This window comes from Muntiacus reevesi, chromosome 11 (genome assembly GCF_963930625.1).
Source record: "Muntiacus reevesi chromosome 11, mMunRee1.1, whole genome shotgun sequence".
In the NCBI taxonomy this organism is placed as follows: domain Eukaryota; kingdom Metazoa; phylum Chordata; class Mammalia; order Artiodactyla; family Cervidae; genus Muntiacus; species Muntiacus reevesi.
Genome location: NC_089259.1, coordinates 19,245,261 through 19,264,248, shown reverse-complemented (window position 1 = coordinate 19,264,248; position 18,988 = coordinate 19,245,261). Strand labels below are relative to the sequence as shown.

The 18,988-nt window shown below is 42.4% G+C and overlaps 2 protein-coding genes across 2 annotated transcripts in view; one reads left to right on the top strand and one right to left on the bottom strand.

Moving 5' to 3' along the window:
* FAM124A (family with sequence similarity 124 member A) overlaps nt 1-18,988 on the bottom strand; it is a 110,579-nt gene that overhangs the window by 33,302 nt on the left and 58,289 nt on the right. The window lies entirely within an intron of this gene.
* On the top strand, nt 15,686-16,158 carry LOC136144364 (thymosin beta-4-like). The gene has a single exon (XM_065902177.1). It carries the CDS (start codon nt 15,686-15,688, stop codon nt 15,818-15,820), a length of 135 nt encoding a protein of 44 aa, XP_065758249.1. The 3' UTR covers nt 15,821-16,158.

Genomic DNA, 18,988 nt, shown 5'->3' with positions numbered 1-18,988 from the left:
ATTTAAGTTAACACACACATTTGGAAGGATTATTCATTTAAGTCAACACACACACACACACACACTTGGAAGCCTAACTGGAATCCTAGACATTTAGTTTAACTCAAGGTTTCTCAATTCAGCACAACTGATTTTTGGCTGGATAGTTCCTTGCTGTGTGTGTGGGGGTGTCTCATGCATTAGATGCTGCCTGGCAGATGTCCACAGAACCCCCGTTCTCCCCACCACATGGAAACAGCCACAAATGTCTCCGGACATTGCCCAATGTTCTCAGACACAAAGGGCTACAAAAATGCCGCCAGTTGAGAACCACTGCTTTTGTATTATGGAAACATAATGCTTTCCAATAAATTCAGCAGTCAAAATTTTAGGAATGCCTCCTCATTTTTAAATTAAATTTTTGTCCTTATAAACTGATGGACAGTTTTAAAAACAAAGTAGAGCTGACCCTTAAACAATATGGGGTTGAACTGCGTGGGTCCACTTATACATGGATATTTTTCCACAGTGAGAACTACAGTACTATATGGCACAAATGGATACAGAGGTCCAGCTGTTAAGCTATGTTTAGATGAATCACCACATTGTTCAAGGGTCAACTCTGTAGTTCTACAAAGCTTATGGGAGAAAAAAAGAAGGTTCTGTAAAACTTTCTGCAGTGGCACAGTCTGGTATGTAAGCCATCAGTCCGTCAGTTCCCTCCAACCTCCTAACTGGACAAGTGCTAGAAACCCAGCAGCCTGTGTTCTTGATGCCAGTCAGGGGGTGTGCCGGGCTGGAGGGATTGTTGAGAATACAGAACTGGATCTCTTCCTCCTGGGTTCACTCTAGCAGTCTCACCCTCAACTAGGGTTGCCATCCTCCGGTCTAAGTCACTGGTCACTTTTTTCAGAGAATAAAATGATGCAATGAGGAAGAGGTGGCTGATTTGGGGTTCAATTGCTATGTGTGGGTTCCAATACAACTTTATGTACAAAAATAGCAGGCCACCTGTGCCTTGTGGTCTTTGGTTTGTTGCTGCCTGTCACCTGCCTTTTAAACTAATTTTAAACCAATTTTCCAATTTTACCACCCACTCACCAAGGCACAGACACCAATGCATGAATTCCATCCCATCTCTCTTAGCTTGACCATCTCTCCTGCCTTTCCCCCAGGTTCCAACAACAAAGGACCCGGGGCATCAAGTCTTGGGCATTCAGTGGATCGGCATGATAAAGACAAAAGATAGTCACTGGTCCTCTAGTTCATGAATGCAGAGAGGGAGTAAGCTGAGGGACTGTGTCCTCCCAAAGATAACCTATTGACTTGACATGACCCCACTCATCTTTTATGGAGATGGGGGTGGAAGAAGTTGCAGTTCTGCTGAACTGGGTGACCCAGCGTGCCTCGGGGAGGGAAACGACTGGTGTCACAATTGGAGCGTCTCATAATTTCCAGTGTAGGGTACTTAACACCTTTTTCTGCCTGGCCTACAATCACTAGTCTAGGGATAACTGGGCACCCCTTACCACTGTCTGCTTCCCTGGCGGCACAGTGGTAAAGAATCTGCCTGCGGTGCTAGAGATGTGGGTTCAATCTCTAGGTCAGGAATACCCCCTGGAGAAGGAAATGGCAACCCACTCCAGTATTCTTGCCTGGAAAATCCCATGGACAGAGGAGGCTGGTGGGCTACAGTCCATAAGATTGCAAAGAGTTGGACACGACTTAGTGACTAAACACCACCACCACCTCCACTGTCTGGCATAAATAAAAACGAATTCTCAAAACTCAAAGGCAATTCTATTGCAAAGCTGAGCTAGCTGCTCATATCAGAAAAGGACCCACACTTAAAACGAGGCAACACCAACAAGCTATGTCTAATGAACAGCTTCAAAACCTTCCAGGGGCCCTAGCCAAGGCTGCATTACTGCCAGACTACTGGTCCACCTCCCGGCCGCACTCAACGTCAGCCCCCCACACCGTCCTCAGGGCAGTGAACACACACAGGTGCCAGGAGAGAGACTGGCAAAGCCTCGGGACCGAGGCTGTCATGAAGTCATGCCAAGAGAAGTGAGAGTGAATGGGTTCTATTAGGCAGGCCAGCAGTTTGCCATCTGGCTGCACATAAGAATCACCAGGGAAGTTTGAAGACCTACCTGACCCTAGAGCAACTGAAATTACATCTCTGGGGTGGGTCCCGGGCATCAGTTGAAAAACTTTCCAGGTGATTTTTAATGTCCAGCTAGAATGGGAACTGCTAGAACTGGAACTGCCAATTTTCTGATTTTCCCTTGTGCCTACCTTTATTTCTCATTCCCTGTATCATGTAACCATTAGGGTTGGCCAAAAAGTTTGGGGTTTTCTGTAAGATGTTATGGAAAAACCTGAATGAACATTTTTGTCAAACCAATATTCTGAAAGCCTTGGTAGTATATATTTTCGTGACTGTATACTCTTCAGATTGGAAAAACCCCCTTTTTTACTTTCTGTGAAGTAAACTTTTATCACCATTCAGCTCCCCAAATCTGTGATTCTGAAAACTGAGACCCAGAAAACTGTGCCTTGCTTAATGTTCATGACGAAGGCTGGTGGGAGAGGCAGCGTGAGCACACGGGAATGTTCTTTCCTCTTTGTCTTACCCCCGCTGTGTTAATTAGATTAGCATTCACTTTCCCCCTCGTTTTATACAATTATTTTGGCTAAAGTACCCTGAACTTGTCCTCTCAATTAACCTTTGTCTGGAAAATGATACGGATAATGGAAATTCCGAAGAATGCGTTTTCCATTGCTGCGTTCCCCTCTCAATAATTTTCTACTTTGTTCTTATCTGCCAATCTGTTTTAAAAACAAAACTTGCTTTTCAAGCCTTGAAACCTCATCAGTTCCAGCCGTTGCTGTGGCTCACCTAGGCTTCCTCTTGCAGTATTATCTGTTAGCTCACTTAAAACAGACAGAGAACTATTGAATATAGTTGTAATGCTTAGGCCAGGAACACAAGGCTGCCCATATCCGACGCGATCAGCTAACTGCCCCACAGAACAAAGACCCGGGCTGAACAAAAGCTCCATCTAGCCTTCCCCTGGAACACACAGACGTCACTGTCATTGTAGATTCGAAAGAGCAAAGATGGATCTAATCTTTTCCATAAATCTGCCTCACTGGGGAAAAATGTTGATTGTTGAGATTAGTCCTGTAATAACAATGCCTCTACTCAGCAAACAGAATTTAGGACAGTGTCTCCAAGTTTCGCGAGTTAATAAGAAGCATGCCAGGAATATGTCAGGAACTCACTGTGACTGCTATTCACAGAGCAGTGTACTCATTATGTCCTTAGGAGCTTTCCCAACCAGAATTTTATGTGGGCTTTCTTGGGTGGTGAAAGTAAAAATACTGAATTAAAAGATAATCCGGTCTTTGAAGCGCTTACTATTCAAAACCAGACGTAGAAACATAAGGATCTAAAGATGGGACAACTTGATAGATGGGCAATGAATATGTCAATTAAATAAGCATTTTCACTCAAGACAAGATAGGATGCAGCAAGTATCTTCATATGTTGAAAAGGATGACTCATTTCTGGCTTGAATATTCAGATACGTCAACAACCGGACACACAGTCATTGGCTATTTGCCTGTTAGAAGCACCAGCCATTCCAACCTGCTGGGATATCAGGACCGCAGGATGAATGTGGGGGCCTGGGGTCACTGATCTGGGCTGGGCCCACCCTAAAGATGCAGTGGACCATTAAGAGAATGGGCCAGATTTCCATGGGATCTGGTAGTGAAAGTGAAAGTCACTTAGCTGTGTCCAACTCTTTGCGATCCCACGGACCATACAGTCCATGGAACTTGCCAGGCCAGAATGTTGGAGTGGGCAGCCTTTCCCTTCGCCAGCCCTTCCCTTCTTCCCAACCCAGGGATCAAACCCAGGACTCCCACACTGCAAGCGATTCTTTACCAGCTGAGCCACAAGGGAAGCCCAAGAATACTGGAGTGGGTAGCCTATCCCTTCTCCAGCGGATCTTCCCGACCCAGGAATTGAACCGGGGTCTCCTGCATTAAAGGTGGATGAGGGAGCTACGCGGGAAGTCCCAGTAAAACCCAGCATAAACAGGACCTCTCCCAGAATTGGACTTTCCTGGTGGCTCAGATGGTAAAGAATCTGCCCGCAATGTGGGAGACCTGGGTTTGATCCCTGGGTTGGGAAGATCCCCTGGAGGAGGGCATGGCAACCCACTCCAGTATTCTTGCCTGGAGACTCCCATGGACAGAGGAGCCTGGCGGGCTGCAGTCCATGGGGTCACAAAGAGCTGGACACAACGTGACTAAGCACAGCACTCCCAGAATGCCATGAGTGAGAGTGGCCCCCAGCACCGTCTCACTGGTGCCACGCTGACCTCGTTCGGTAGCTGGATCCTTGCATCTTCCTACTTTCTTGGGGACCAGCCCTGGCTGTACTTGAACTACTTCTGGCTGGGATTAAACTAACGTTCCATTGGTCACTCAGTTAAAATTTTGGACTATCAATGTAGGCTTTCTGATCTGTTTTTGTGCATAGAGAAATATCTAAAATCTACTTTTGAAAAATTAATATCCAATTAATTACAGTTGTCTATGTCAAGCCCAAATTTCGCTTAAATTTACTAATTTGAGTTCAATTCCCAAATCTTATTATTCCACTAACAAGCCTAGCAAATGTTAATAATTAACACTTATTTTTAAAAGAGCTCTTGCAGCTTAAGTAACTAATTTCCTTTAACATTTTAAACTGCATTTATACATTTAATGTCTTCTTCTTTTTATACATTTAATGTCTTCTTTTTAGTTTAGTGGTCTGATTAATAAACAAAACTTATTAAGTCTTTAAATAACTCTAATAAATCTAATCAATTAGACATAGAACTGTTGATTATTAAATCCTCTTAAATGTTTCAGTGTTACAAATTTGCTACCTTTACTTTTATATCCCTTAACTTAAAACAGCAAATATAAATCAATTCTAAGTTATATTTTAAATTGGAGTCATAATGTTGGTCTCTTGTTCTAATAGACCAAATTCTTGAAAACAACAAATGCTTAAAATACCAGACATGAACAAATTATTTCTAAACCTAACACAAAATTTTTAACATATAGGTTTTTAAAATTTCATTATTTCTATGTTTAATCCTATTTTTTTCTGGGATTAAAATATAATATCTACTAAAAAGAAACTATGTCATCCCGAACAATCTGCCTTTGCTTTTCTAGCTGATGGAGGTTATGTGCAGACAGCTATTTTGGCCAAGAGGTGTCCCAACAAGGAGGGACAAACAGGGCCCTCTTTTATGGTTGGTTGCATGCATGCATGCTCCGTTGTGTCTGACTCTCTGCAACCCCATGGACTGTAGACCACCAAACTCCTATGTCCATGGGATTTTCCAGGCAAGAATACTGGAGTGGGTTGCCATTTCCTTTTATGGTTGCTAAACAGAGATTCCAGGACTTAAAGAGATTATTCACATGGTCCATGTCATGAGATTATTCACATGGTCCATGTCACTGGATTTAAGTCAAATCATTATGTGATTTCTCTCTATGAACAGACTTCTGCATCCTCCCCTCAGACTGTGACAGCTTCCATCACTGCTTCATTAGCTCTGCAAGTCTCTGCTTCCCTTAAAATACTGACATGTTACCCCACTGGACTCCCTCTCTCTCTCTCTCAAGGCTTTGCTGCCTCTGCAGTCTGCTGATAACCAAGTGTTCTTGGTGTCAGGGAAGAGATGAACCAGTTGAATTAGGGAAGCCCAGCTGTTTGAAATGTCCCACACGATGGGATGTTAAAGAAGTGACCCCCAAAGTAGCCGGGCAACTGAAGAAAGAGGTAGGTTCAGGAAAGAAAGGTGCTGCTCGTAACTCAACTATCAACATCATTAGATTTAAGAGATGGGAAAACAAATCACGTCCCGGCTCCCAGGGCCCTTCAACATGGCACCCTCTTGTGGCCACCCATGGACTCACAGGCCTTCAGAGTCCACCTCCTCCGAGGTTCCATGCCACATGCATGATCCTGCTCCCGCTACCTGAGGGACTGAGCCCAGAGTGGACACTTGACCAAAGGGAAACAAGCAAAACACTGGGCTGCACAACTGGGTTCTCTCCTGAATAAAGGCACACAGCCAGGGGTGGCCATGCCAATGGCACGCCAGGAGCGTGGAGTTTTGTGTAACAGAGAACGTATTAGTTCTGACCAAACTCCATTTTCTCTAGTGAAAGGAGGTTAAAGACCTTCTTTTTGTAGCATTAGGAAAAGGTTTTTAAAAATTGTTTCTTTATTCAACAGTGCCCAAGCCCTGGAAGCTTCTTCCTTGATCCTGTTTACCATTTCTTCAACTGTCCCCATGGATCCTTTCTGTAGCCCTTCAAAAGATGGCAATCAAAGCTGAATTTTGTCCTCTAAGACGGAATGTATTACTCTTTAGGTTGTTAAGGACAGAAATTCGTCTCATACTATTTAAAAGGGAAATTTAATGTAAGAATACTGAGGAGACACTCATCAAGACAGAAGTGCAGCAAGCCATGGACACAAGAGTGGAGGATTCCTAAGGCCATTTCTTTCTCTTCTCAGGACTTTTCTTGTAGGCCAGCCACCATTCATGGCCAGGTGACTTTCTCAGTGCGCTAGAAAACCACAGCTGTTGACCATCCCCGGGCTTCATGTTAGAGCTTCAGTCATCTGGGCAGAGATGCACTTACTCATCAGCCAGTACCAGTTCTCCAGGGCCAAAATGATAGTGCAGAGACAGCTGACGTACAGCTACAGGTGGAAGGCAGCGGTAGGTTAGGCTAGCCTGGCGCTCTGGCTGTGCCCGTGTGAGGCGGGGAAGGGGGCTTTCAACAGAGGACCACTGAGAAGGGAACGCCTTACACGGCGACGGCATGGAGATGACTGGGCTAAACATTAACAGAGAGGCCTCCTCACCTTACGCTTCAGATCACTGCTGAGGTGGTCTAATATTAGGCTTTCGCTTAAACAAATTATATTTCTTCTTTGCACTGTTTGAATGTCTTTTGTATCAAAAAAGGAGGACATTAAAAATATCTTATTTATATGAAACCTAGATGACAAGTAAGATTGCAAAGATTTATTTCCTGAAATTTTGTAGGAACTAGGCCAATAGCCTAATGATTTAGGTGTGATTTCAGCCGAACAGTTTTAAGTATTTTCTTTGCTTCTCATTTTCAGGAAGATATCCTTCTCTTTTGAGGTCCAAGGAAGAAAAATCTATTTGCAATTTCTAACAGTATTTTAGTTCAATCATGCACTGATTTCAAACTAAAATGACATTCATTTTATAATTTTAAAAATCACATACATATATTGTTATGTGTAGTTGGAACATTGTCCAGGGTAAATCATATATTAGGGCACAAAAAAGTCTTAATAAATTTAAGGAGACAGAAGTCACATCAGCCATCTTTTCCAACCGCAATGGTATGAAACTAAATATCAATTACAAGAAGAAAGCAGGATAATTCACAAATATGTGGAGATAAGCATCATGCTATTCAATAACCAATGGGTCAAAAAAGAAATCAGAAGAAAAATTAAAGTTACTTGGGACAGATAAAAATACAACATACCAAAACTTATGGAATACAGTAAAAAAGCTCTCAGAGGGAAGTTCAAGTGGTAAATGCCTAATTGAGAAACAAGAAAAATCTCAAACACATTCACTTACACTTACAGGAAGTAGAAAAACAAGAACAAGTGAAACCCAAAGTTAGCACAAAGAGGAAATAACAAAGGTCAGAACAGAAATAAATAGACTAAAAAGACAATAAAGAAAAGATCAATGAAACTAAGACCTGGTTTTTTGAAGATAAACAAAAAGATGATGCTGTGAAAGTGCTGCACTCAATATGCCAACAAATTTGGAAAACTAAGCAGTGACCACAGGACTGGAAAAAGTCAGTTTTCATTCCAATCCCAAAGAAAGGCAATGACAAAGAATGTTCAAACTATAGACAATTGAGCTCATTTCACATGCTAGCAGGGTAATGTTCAAAATCCTTCAAGCTAGGCTTCCACAGTATGTGAACCCAGAACTTCCAGATGTACAAGCTGGGTTTTAAAAAGGCAGAGGAACTAAAGATCAAATTGCCAACATACACTAGATCGTAGAGAAAGTCAGGGAATTCCAGAAAAACATCTGCTTCATTGACTATGCTAAAGCCTTTGGACTTCCCTCATAGCTCAGTCAGTAAAGAATCTGCCTGCAATGCAGGAGGCCCAGGTTCGATTCCTGGGTCAGGAAGATCCCCTGGAGAAGGAAATGGCAACGCACTCCAGTATTCTTGCCTGGAGAATCCATATGGACAGAGGAACCTGGTGTGGGCTACAGTCCATGGGGTCACAAGAGTTGGACACGACTTAGTGACTGAACAGCAACAACATAAACTTACAGTATTGCAAATGATGAATACACATTCACTCATAATGGCTTCATCACAAAGTTTAATTGCCAAGTTCTGCCATAAACAAACAACTGCATGTATTTCCTCACAGCATTACGGAGCCCTGCTAGCTCAGTTGGCTTTGTGGTCGAATGGGAAGCTTCCTGGTCACACTGCTGCATATTGAAATACAGCTTTAGCTATCCAATTTAGGAGTTGAGAAGCACTGTGTTTATTTGATGTTTTACCTATCATACTACCGCTTGTATACATTCTAAATAAAAATGTGACAATGTCCATGTAGTGGGCTGTACAGATGAAAGACCCCCAAAACTATACCTTAACAATGGTGAAAAATTATGTGTACTTTTCAACAATGTTTATTATGAAGCTTTTCAAATATATAAAAAATATTGAAAGAATAGTAGAAGATACAATGATTTTGTCTTGCTTCCTTTATCTCTATTGTACAGATTCATTTTGTATGTTTTATTATTTATCTATATGTATGAGAATACGTATATATAGTAAAATCTATACACAGCTCTTTGCTGAACCACTTGAAAGCAGTTTGTGGCTTTTTAAACAGTTTATCCATAAATATCTCAGCCTGCTAGGACTAATTTATGTAAATCCCATGTATGGTGGCTGAGATGTTCACACATATCAAGCAAGCATCTTGCATTCTTGACTAAGGCAGGAAGGTGCTTTGTTGTGGTCTGCAGAGAGACCCCTGAAGTTAGGAAGCCCTTTGAATCCTTGCTGGGCCACTTATTAGCTCTGTGGCCCGAGGCAAGTGTCCTACTAGCTCTGATGATGATGGCAGTGGTGGTGATAATGAAAATGATTCAGCAGCTTAGCAAATACTTAATAGACCTCCCTGTGCACCAGGGTTTACTATCCTAGGTTCTTTCCTAGGGGTGACATCACCAAGATGGCAACACAGGTCATGCCTGACTTTACCCCCCTCCTAAGAAGGAGAGAGTCCCTTGGACAGCAAGGGAGATAAAACCAGTCAATCCTAAAGGAAATCAACCCTGAATACTCCTTGGAAGGACTGATGCTGAAGCTCCAATACTTTGGCCACCTGATGCAAAAGCTGACTCATTGGAAAAGACCCTGATGCTGGGAAAGATTGAAGGCAAAAGGAGAAGGGGATGACAGAGGATGAGATGGTTGGATGGCATCACTGACTCAATGGACATGAGTTTGAGCAAACTCAGGGAGATAGTGATGGACAGGGAAGCCTGCCATGCTATAGTCCAAATGGTCGCAAAGAGTCAGACATGACTTAGTGAACAAGAAGAAGGACAGTTAATATTCATGAACAAAGCAGCACTGAGGGAATTCTAGGACATACCGGGGGTGCTTCAGCTTCACCCCACTGCCAGAGACTAAGACAGGCTGCACTGGAAGGCTAAGAAAAGCAGCTACACGCTGTCAGCCTTGCCTCTCCCCCAGGTCAGCTCACCACCCCACGGGCCCCAAATTCCCCCAGTGGGAAATGAGAGCCAGCTGGACATCCCCCCATCCCAGCATGGTGGGTCACTTTGTGGGGGCCCCCACTCTGATCGTGCCTCATGAGGATCGCAGAGGGAATCTGTGGGGTTTGAATCTGGGAATCTGACTCTGATGGAAAAGGTGGGAGGGGCTTGCAACAAGCAGCGCTGGCACCTTGGCTGCCCGAGTTCCTACCTGCCACCCCCAAGCAGTGATCCCAACCAGCGGTGCAGTCTGAGCAGGGAAGTCAGCGGGGCGCAGGTCTGCCTGACTCGGGACCTCAAGTGAAGAGCCTTCGCAGCTCTGTAACCAGGTCTGTCTCTTCCCCTCCACCCTGAGTCTTAACCCACCTACTGCTGAGCGTTAACTCCTGGCCCTCCCGACCAGAAGCCAGGTGGGAACACTTTGAAGCCGCTAAGCCCAGCATCTCTGAGCAAAGAGGCCAGCAGGCAGAGCTGATCATCGGGTGCAGCAGAGCCAGCAGCACGGCTCAGCCAGGAACTTGGGGGTTGGGCGGGGGGTGGAGGGCTGAGTCAAGACCACTAACAAAGAGCCTTGCCAGACTGGGAAGTGGTTCTCTGCTTCTCCCAGGCAGGAGAGATGGTTCACAGCACAGATTACTGCTGGCCCTGCAGTAACCTTCCGGAACACCTGGAAAGCTGTTTGCAGAGAGCTCTCCTGCTCTGTCCAGGAAAGTGAAAGTGTTATTCGCTCAGTCCTGTCTGACTCTTTGCAACCTCATGAGCTGTCCCCCACCAGGCTCATCTGTCCATGTGGATTCTGCAGCCAAGAATACTGGAGTGGGTTGCCATTTCCTTCTCCAGGGGGCCTTCCTGACCCAGAGATTGAACCCAGGTCCCCTGCATTGCAGGCAGATTCTTGACCGTCTGAGCCACGGGGAAGTGCAGCTAATTCATAGCTCTGCCTACTGCTGAGGGAGCTTTGGGTTCCTCCTGACCAGGAGCTGGGCCTGAGCACCTGGGAGACAGCGGGGACCAGCATCACTCAAGCAGAGGGCCTCGCCAGAAGCTCCACCGGTCTGCAGAGACAAGCCAGTGACCCCGTCAGAGCAGTCTGGTGCATAAATCAGCCTGGTTAGCTCCCTAAACCAGCAGTCTTCAACCTTCTTAGCACCTGGGACAGGTTTTGTGGAAGACAGTTTTACCATGGACTGGTTGGGGGTGGGGGATGGTTTCAGGATGATTTAAGCACATCACATTTATTATCTACTTCATTTCTGTTATAACATCAGCTCCACCTGAGATGATCAGGCATTAGATCCTGGAGGTTGGGGACCCCTGTCCTAAACAAGAGTCTTCTCAGCTTTGAGGTATGCTCTGCATCCTGACTCTGCACCCCTTACCCACCGAGCAGAGAAGTTAACCTGTAGCCCTGCCCGGTGCCAAATGCCGCCTCCAGCTCTGCTAACCGGGAAACCTAAACAGAGCTCCCAGGAATCTCAGTAGTTCATGCTGGCAGCCCTGGTTCCAGCAGCATCTGAGTGGAGAACCCGACCAGCAGCTCTGCACCTGAAGGGAGCCCCAACTGCCCAGGGAGTTTAGTGAAGAAGTCTGTCTGGTTTGATTCCCAGAGAGCCTCACTGTCCCTGGAGACTGCTCTGTATGCAGCCTCAACCATGCAGGGAAGGTCATTTATTGCCATACCGAGAGCTGAATCCAGCCTCCAGGAGCCTGTGAACCTAACCAGAGCTCCTGAGAATCTGTGTAGCCCATCTTGCAACTCCAATTACAGCAGCACTGAGTGGAGAACCTGGCCAGTGGCCCAGCCCATCAGGAGAGCTAGGATGCTGGCCCATCAGGCCAGGGAAGCTGTCCGATTTGATCTGCAAACAAGAGCCTTGCCAGCCCTGGGGCCTGTGTGGGGCCCTGCCTGGTCAGCGACAATAACTCATAGCTCCACCCACGGCTGAATCTAGCTATCAGCCTACCTGCCCAGGGGACCTAATCAGAACACAAGAAGCTATGTACAGCCCTGGTTTAAGTACCGCATGAACAGATTCCCTGTCTGCAGAAAAAAACCAATGGCCCAGTCTGGTCAGGATATTCAGTGCACAGTCTAGCTTGATTTGGGTCCCCAAATAATGAGCAGTGCAGTGCCTTGGGCCCTGCTCTGCTGCCTCCCCTGAGCAGGGAAGCCAATTTATAGCCCAGCTGACTACAGAATATAATACCTAGTCCCCACCATCTGGAGAGGCCAGGTAACTGCAAAGCCCATCCTATAGTCTTTCTGGGCAGGGAACCATCAGTCCCATGCAATATTTTCAGCCACTGGTATGCCTCCCTCTCCATGACCTCAGAGCCTAGGCAGGAGCCTTGTCCAAAATAGACACTGATAGCAAGCCCTACCTGCCCAAGTATCTTACCAGCCAGCATGTCCAGAACACTAAGCTGAGCAAACTAGTAAAGAACTGCCCCTTCCAAAGAGAACATGCAATGGCCTAGGAAAGAAAACACTCAAATGCACAGATACCAATGTAAGGAATCAAGGGTAAAAAAAAAAAAATCAAGTAAATATGAATCACTAAAGGAAACTAATAAAACTCTAATAATTCACCCCAGAAATGGAGATCTATAAAGAGCTGGACAAAAACTCAGAATAACCCTCTTGAAGAAGTTTAATGAACTACAGGAACACACAGAGAACTATGTGAAATTAGGAAAACAATGCACGAAAAACAAGAAGTTCAACAAAGAAACAGTAGGCATAAAACAAATAGAAATCCTAGAGCTGAAATATATGATGACTGAAGAATTCATAGAGAGCTTCAAAAATGGTCTCAACACCAGAAACTATAAGACTCCTAGAGGAGAACATAGGCAAAACACTGTCCGACATAAATCACAGCAGGATCCTCTATGACCCACCTCCCGGAATATTGGAAATAAAAGCAAAAATAAACAAATAGGACCTAATTAAACTTAAAAGCTTTTGCACAACAAAGGAAACTATAAGGTGAAAAGACAGCCTTCAGAATGGGAGACAGTAATAGCAAACGAAGCAACAGACAAAGGATTAATCTCAAAAATATACAAGCAACTCCTGCAGCTCAATTCCAGAAAAATAAATGACCCAATCAAAAAATGGGCCAAAAAACTAAACAGACTTTTCTCCAAAGAAGACATACAGATGGCGAACAAACACATGAAAAGATGCTCAACATAACTCATTATCAGAGAAATGCAAATCAAAACCACAGTGAGGTACCATTACACACCAGTCAGGATGGCTGCTATCCAAAAGTCTACAAGCAATAAGTGCTGCAGAGGGTGTGGAGAAAAGGGAACCCTCTTACACTGTTGGTGGGAATGCAAACTAGTACAGCCACTATGGAGAACAGTGTGGAGATTTCTTAAAAAACTGGAAATAGAACTGCCATGTGATCCAGCAATCCCACTTCTGGGCATACACACCGAGGAAACCAGATCTGAAAGAGACACATGCACCCCAATGTTCATCGCAGCACTGTTTATAATAGCCAGGACAACCAGGCAACCTAGATGCCCATCAACAGACAAATGGCTAAGGAAGCTGTGGTACATATACACCATGGAATATTACTCAGTCGTTAAAAAGAATTCATTTGAATCAGTTCTAATGAGATGGATGAAACTGGAGCCCATTATACAGTGAAGTAAGCCAGAAAGATAAACACCAATACAGTATATACTAACACATATATATATGGAATTTAGAAAGATGGAAAACGATAACCCTATATGCAAGACAGAAAAAGAGATACAGATGTATAGAACAGACTTTTGGACTCTGTGGGAGAAGGCGAGGGTGCGATAATCTGAGAGAACAGCATCGAAACATGTATATTATCAAGTGTGAAACAGATCACCAGCCCAGGTTGGATGCATGAGACAAGTGCTCAGGGCTGGTGCACTGGAAAGACCCAGAGGGATGGGATGGGGAGGAAGGTGGGAGGGGGGTTCAGGATGGGGAACACATGTAAATCCATGGTTGATTCATGTCAATGTATGGCAAAAACCACTACAATATTGTAAAGTAATTAGCCTCCAACTAATGAAAAAAAAAATGGAAAAAAAAAAGGTCTCAACAATGCAGGGAAAAAAAAAACCATTGAACTAGCAGACTGGATATCTGAAATTATCCAGTGAAAGGAGCAAAAACAAGAACAAATGAAAAATAGTGAAGAAAGCCTATTGGACTAATGGAACACAATAAAAGAAAATGGTATCTACATTATGAGAATTCCTGAAGGACAGTGAGATAGGGACAGAAAGTATATTTAAAATGTAATGGCTGAAAACTTCCCAAACCTATGAAGATAAATGGACATGCTGATCCATGAAGCCTAAAGGACCCCAGATAGGTTGAACCCAAATAGACGGCACTAAAAGACATTATAATTAAAATATCCAAAGACAAAGAATTATGGAAGCAACAATAGAGAAGAAACAAGTTACATACAGAGTTACTCCCACAGACTACCGGTGGGTTTCTCAACAGGAAAAAAATTTTTTTAATTTATTTTATCTATTTATTTATTTTTCTTTTTTTGTTTCTTAGTTTCAAACCATTTTGTTGAGGACTGACTTTCAATAGTCCACAGTGAGGGAGCTGCTCTGCTAGGTATGAAACCCGGACCCAGAAGCAGGTTGTCTACGAATGGTTTAGCACCAGGTTCCCCAAGAATGTGCGGTGCGTGACGGGTGAGGGGGCGGCCACCTTTCCAGCAGCACCCCATGTCCCAGGAGGAAGGGCTCTCCACACTGGACTCCGGTCTCGACATGTGGCTGGGTGTAACACACCACTACCCGAGGGATGTGGGCCTCAACAGAAAAGTTTTAAGGCAAGGAGAAAATGGGATGATATATTCAAAATATTTTAAAAAAAGTGTCAACCAATAATTCTGTACCCAGCACAACTTTCCTTCAAAATGAAGTAGAGACATGTACACCCATGGCTGATTCATGTCAATGTATGGAAAAATCACTACAGTATTGTAAAGCAATTAGCCTCCAATTAAAATAAACAAATTTTTAAAAGAATGAAGTAGAGGTAAAGACTTTGCCAAACAAACAAATGCTTGTATAAGGAAAATCAACCACTAATCCCACTTTACAAGAAATGCTAAAGGGAGTTATTTGAATGGAAGTGAAAGAATGCCATTTAACATTATTAAAGGATAATAAAAAAAATAAAGCTTCCCTGGTGGCTTAGACGGTAAAGTGTCTGCCTGCAATGTGGGAGACCTGGGTTCAATCCCAGGATCGGGAAAATTCCCTGGAGAAGGAAATGGCAACCCACTCCAGTATCCTTGCCTGGAAAATCCCATGGACAGAGGAGCCTGGTAGGCTACAGTCCGTGGGGTTGCAAAGAGTCGGTCACGACTGAGTGACTTCACTTCTTCACTTCAAAGCATAGTAAGGTAGTGTGAAACTCACTGGTAATGGTGAATATATAGTCAAACTCAGTAATATGGTAATGGTGGTGTGTAATTCATTTACACCTCTAATTTAAAAGTTAAAAGATGTGAGTAAAAATTATGACTACCATGATCTTTTATGAGATACATGAGATAAAAATATATAATGCGTAACATCAAAACCTAGAATGTAAGGAGAGAAGTTAAAGTGTAAAATTTTAGGAACACTATTAAAGTTAACTTGGTATCAGTTTAAAATAGGGTGTTAATTCAGGCACTCGGCGTTTGGCAGCGGCCACAGCACAGATCAGACTTCACCCACTCGCAGCTAGCTCCGCGCCCTCCGCAACAATGTCTGACAAGCCTGATATGGTTGAGATTGAGAAGTTCCATAAGTCGAAATTAAAGAAAAAGGAAACGCAAGAGAAAAATCCACTGCCTTCGAAAGAAACGATTGAACAGGAGAAGCAAGCAGGTGAGTTGTAATGAAGCATGCGCCGCCAGCATGCACTGTACATTCCACAAGCATTGCCTTCTCATTTTACTTCTTTTCGCTGTTTAACTTTGTAAGATGCAAAGAGGTTGGATCGAGTTTAAATGACTGTGCTACCCCTTTTTACATCAAAGAATGGAGAACTACTGACAAAGTAGGCCGCGCCTGCCCCTCCCATCTGCCTATGTGGCTGGCAGGGAAGGAAAAGAACTTGCATGTTGGTGAAGGAGGAAGCTGGGTGGGACGACAGTGAAATCTAGAGTAAAAAACTGGTCCAAGGTGTTCTGCGGGCTGTAAAATGCAGTTTAATCAGAGTGCCATTTTTTTTGTTGTTGTTGTTCAAATGTTTTAATTATTGGAATGCACAATTTTTAAAATATGCAAATAAAAAGTTTTAAAACCTGAAAAAAAAATTAAATAGGGTGTTAATTCTAAGATAGTTTATGTAAGCTTCATGGTAGCCACAAGGGAAAAACTTACAGTAATTACACAAAAGAATATGATAAAGAAGGCATACTGATACCAAAAAACATCAAAACACAAAAAAGACTGCAGAATAAGAAGGAACAATGATCTAAAAATCAGCCAGAAAACAATGAACAAAATGGCACTATTAAGTTCTTAAGTATCAATAATTACTTTAAACATAAATGGATTGCATTTTCTGATCAAAAGACAAAGAATGGTTGAATGGATTAAAAAAAAAACACAAGGTCCAATGATATACTACTTACTAGAGACTGACTTTAGCTTTAAAAACAGATACAGACTTTAAGAAAAGGATAAAGATATTTAAAGCAAATGGTAACAAAAAAAAAAAAAGAAAAGAAAAGAAACCAGGACTAGCTATACTTGTATTAGACAAAATAGAACTTTAAAAGAAAATACAAAGCAGGTCATTATATGGTAACAAAGTTGTCAATCCTTCAAAAAGATACAGCAGTTTTAAAATTTATGCTCCCAGTACTGGAGCACATCAATATGTAAAGCAAAACTAATACTGCAAAAGAAGAAATAAACAATAAAAAATAGTTGAATTTTTTGGTGAAACACTCTCAACAATGGATAGATCATTCAGACAGAGAATCAATAAGTAAACAGCAAGTTTGAACAACACTATAACTAAGCAGACCTCACAGATGTGTATGGAACATTCTAACCCAAATTTAAAAGTTATAAATGAAAGAGGAGACATTATAATATCACAAAAACACAAAGGGTTATAAGAAGATGGTATAAAAAAATCAAGTGCCATACAATTTAGAAGAAATGGAAAAATTGTTAGAAACATACAACCTAGCAAGAATGAATCATAAAGAAATAGAAATCTGAACAGACTAATTACTGGTAGGTAGATTAACTCAGTAATAAAAAATCTCCCACAAAGAAAACCCTAGACTCAGATGGCTTCACTGATGTATTTTAACAAACATTTAAAGAATTAAATCTTTCTCAACCTGTTCCAAAAAAAGTGAAGAAAAGGGAACACTCTTAAATTCATTTTATAAGGACAGTATTACCCTGACACCAAAGCCAGAAAAAGACACTACAAGAAAACTACAAGCCATATCCTTAATGAATATTGACGTATACTCTCAATAAAATTGACGTATATATCTCAATAAAACCCTAGCAAACAAAATTCAGTAGTATATTAAAAGGATCATTCACAATGATCAAGTAAGATTGTCCCACGATACAAGGATGGTTCAATACATGTAAGTCAATCAATATGATATATCACATTAATAGAATCAAAGAAAAAAATCAAATGATAATCTCAATAGATGCAGAAAAAGCATTTGACAAAATTCAACATCTATTCATGTTAAAAATTCTTAACAAATTAGATACAGAGGGAACATACCTCATGATACTAAAGGCCTTATATATCATGCCACAGCTAACATCATACCCATTGGTGAAAGGCTGAAAACTTTTCCTCTAAGATTGGAAACAAGACCATGGTGTCCACTCGCACCACTCCTATTCCACACAGCATGGACTCTTAGAACAATCAGGCAAGAAAAAGATAAAAGGCATCAACACTGGAAAGGAAGAAGTAAAATTGTCTGTATTTGCAAATATATAAAAAGTTGTGAAAACTTCACCAAAAAATGCTAAAGCTAACCAATAAATTCAGAAAAGTTGCAGGATTCAAAATTAACATTAAAAAATCAGTAGTTCTTCCATAAACTACTACTGATTTATCTGAGTAGGAAATAAAGAAAATGATCTCATTCACAATAGCATCAAAACCAATACAGTACTTAGTAATAAATTTAACCAAAGAAGTGTGAGTTCTTGGCACTGAAAACTGCAAGACACTGATAAAAGAAACTGAAGATTCAAGGCACAAATGAATGGAAAGGTATCCTGTCTGTTCACGGATTAGAAAAAGTGTTATTGTTAAACTCTTCATAACCCAAAGACAGATTCAATTCAATCCCTATTAAGATCCCAATGGCATTTTTTTTTTTCACAGAAATAGAAGAAACCATTCTAACATCTATCAGTTCAGTCACTCAATCGTGTCTGACTCTTTGTGACCCCATGAATCGCAGCACGCCAGACCTCCCTGTCCATCACCAACTCCCAGAGTTTACTCAAACTCATGTCCATCCAGTCGGTGATGCCATCCAGCCATCTCATCCTCTGTCATCCCCTTCTCCTCCTGCCCCCAATCCCTCCCAGCATCAGGGTCTTTTCCAATGAGTCAACTCTTCGCATGAGGTGGCCAAAGTATTGGAGCTTCAGCTTCAGCATCAGTCCTTCCAATGAACACCCAGGACTGATCTCCTTTAGGATGGACTGGTTGGATCTCCTTGCAGTCCAAAGGACTCTCAAGAGTCTTCTCCAACACCACAGTTCAAAAGCATCAATTCTTCGGCACTCAGCTTTCTTCACAGTCTAGCTCTCACATCCATACATGACCACTGGAAAAACCATAGCCTTGACTAGACAGACCTTTGTTGGCAAAGTAATGTCTCTGCTTTTTAATATGCTATCTAGGTTGGTCATAACTTTCCTTTCAAGGAATAAGTGTCTTTTAATTTCATGGCTGCAATCACCATCTGCAGTGTTTTGGAGCCCCCCAAAAATAAATAATAACATCTATATGGGACTACAAAAGGCCCAGAATACCCAGGGAAATCCTGATT

Coding starts and splice junctions, on each gene's coding strand:
- LOC136144364 (XM_065902177.1), top strand. CDS start 15,686: ATGTCTGACAAGCCTGATATGGTTGAGATTGAGAAGTTCCATAAGTCG.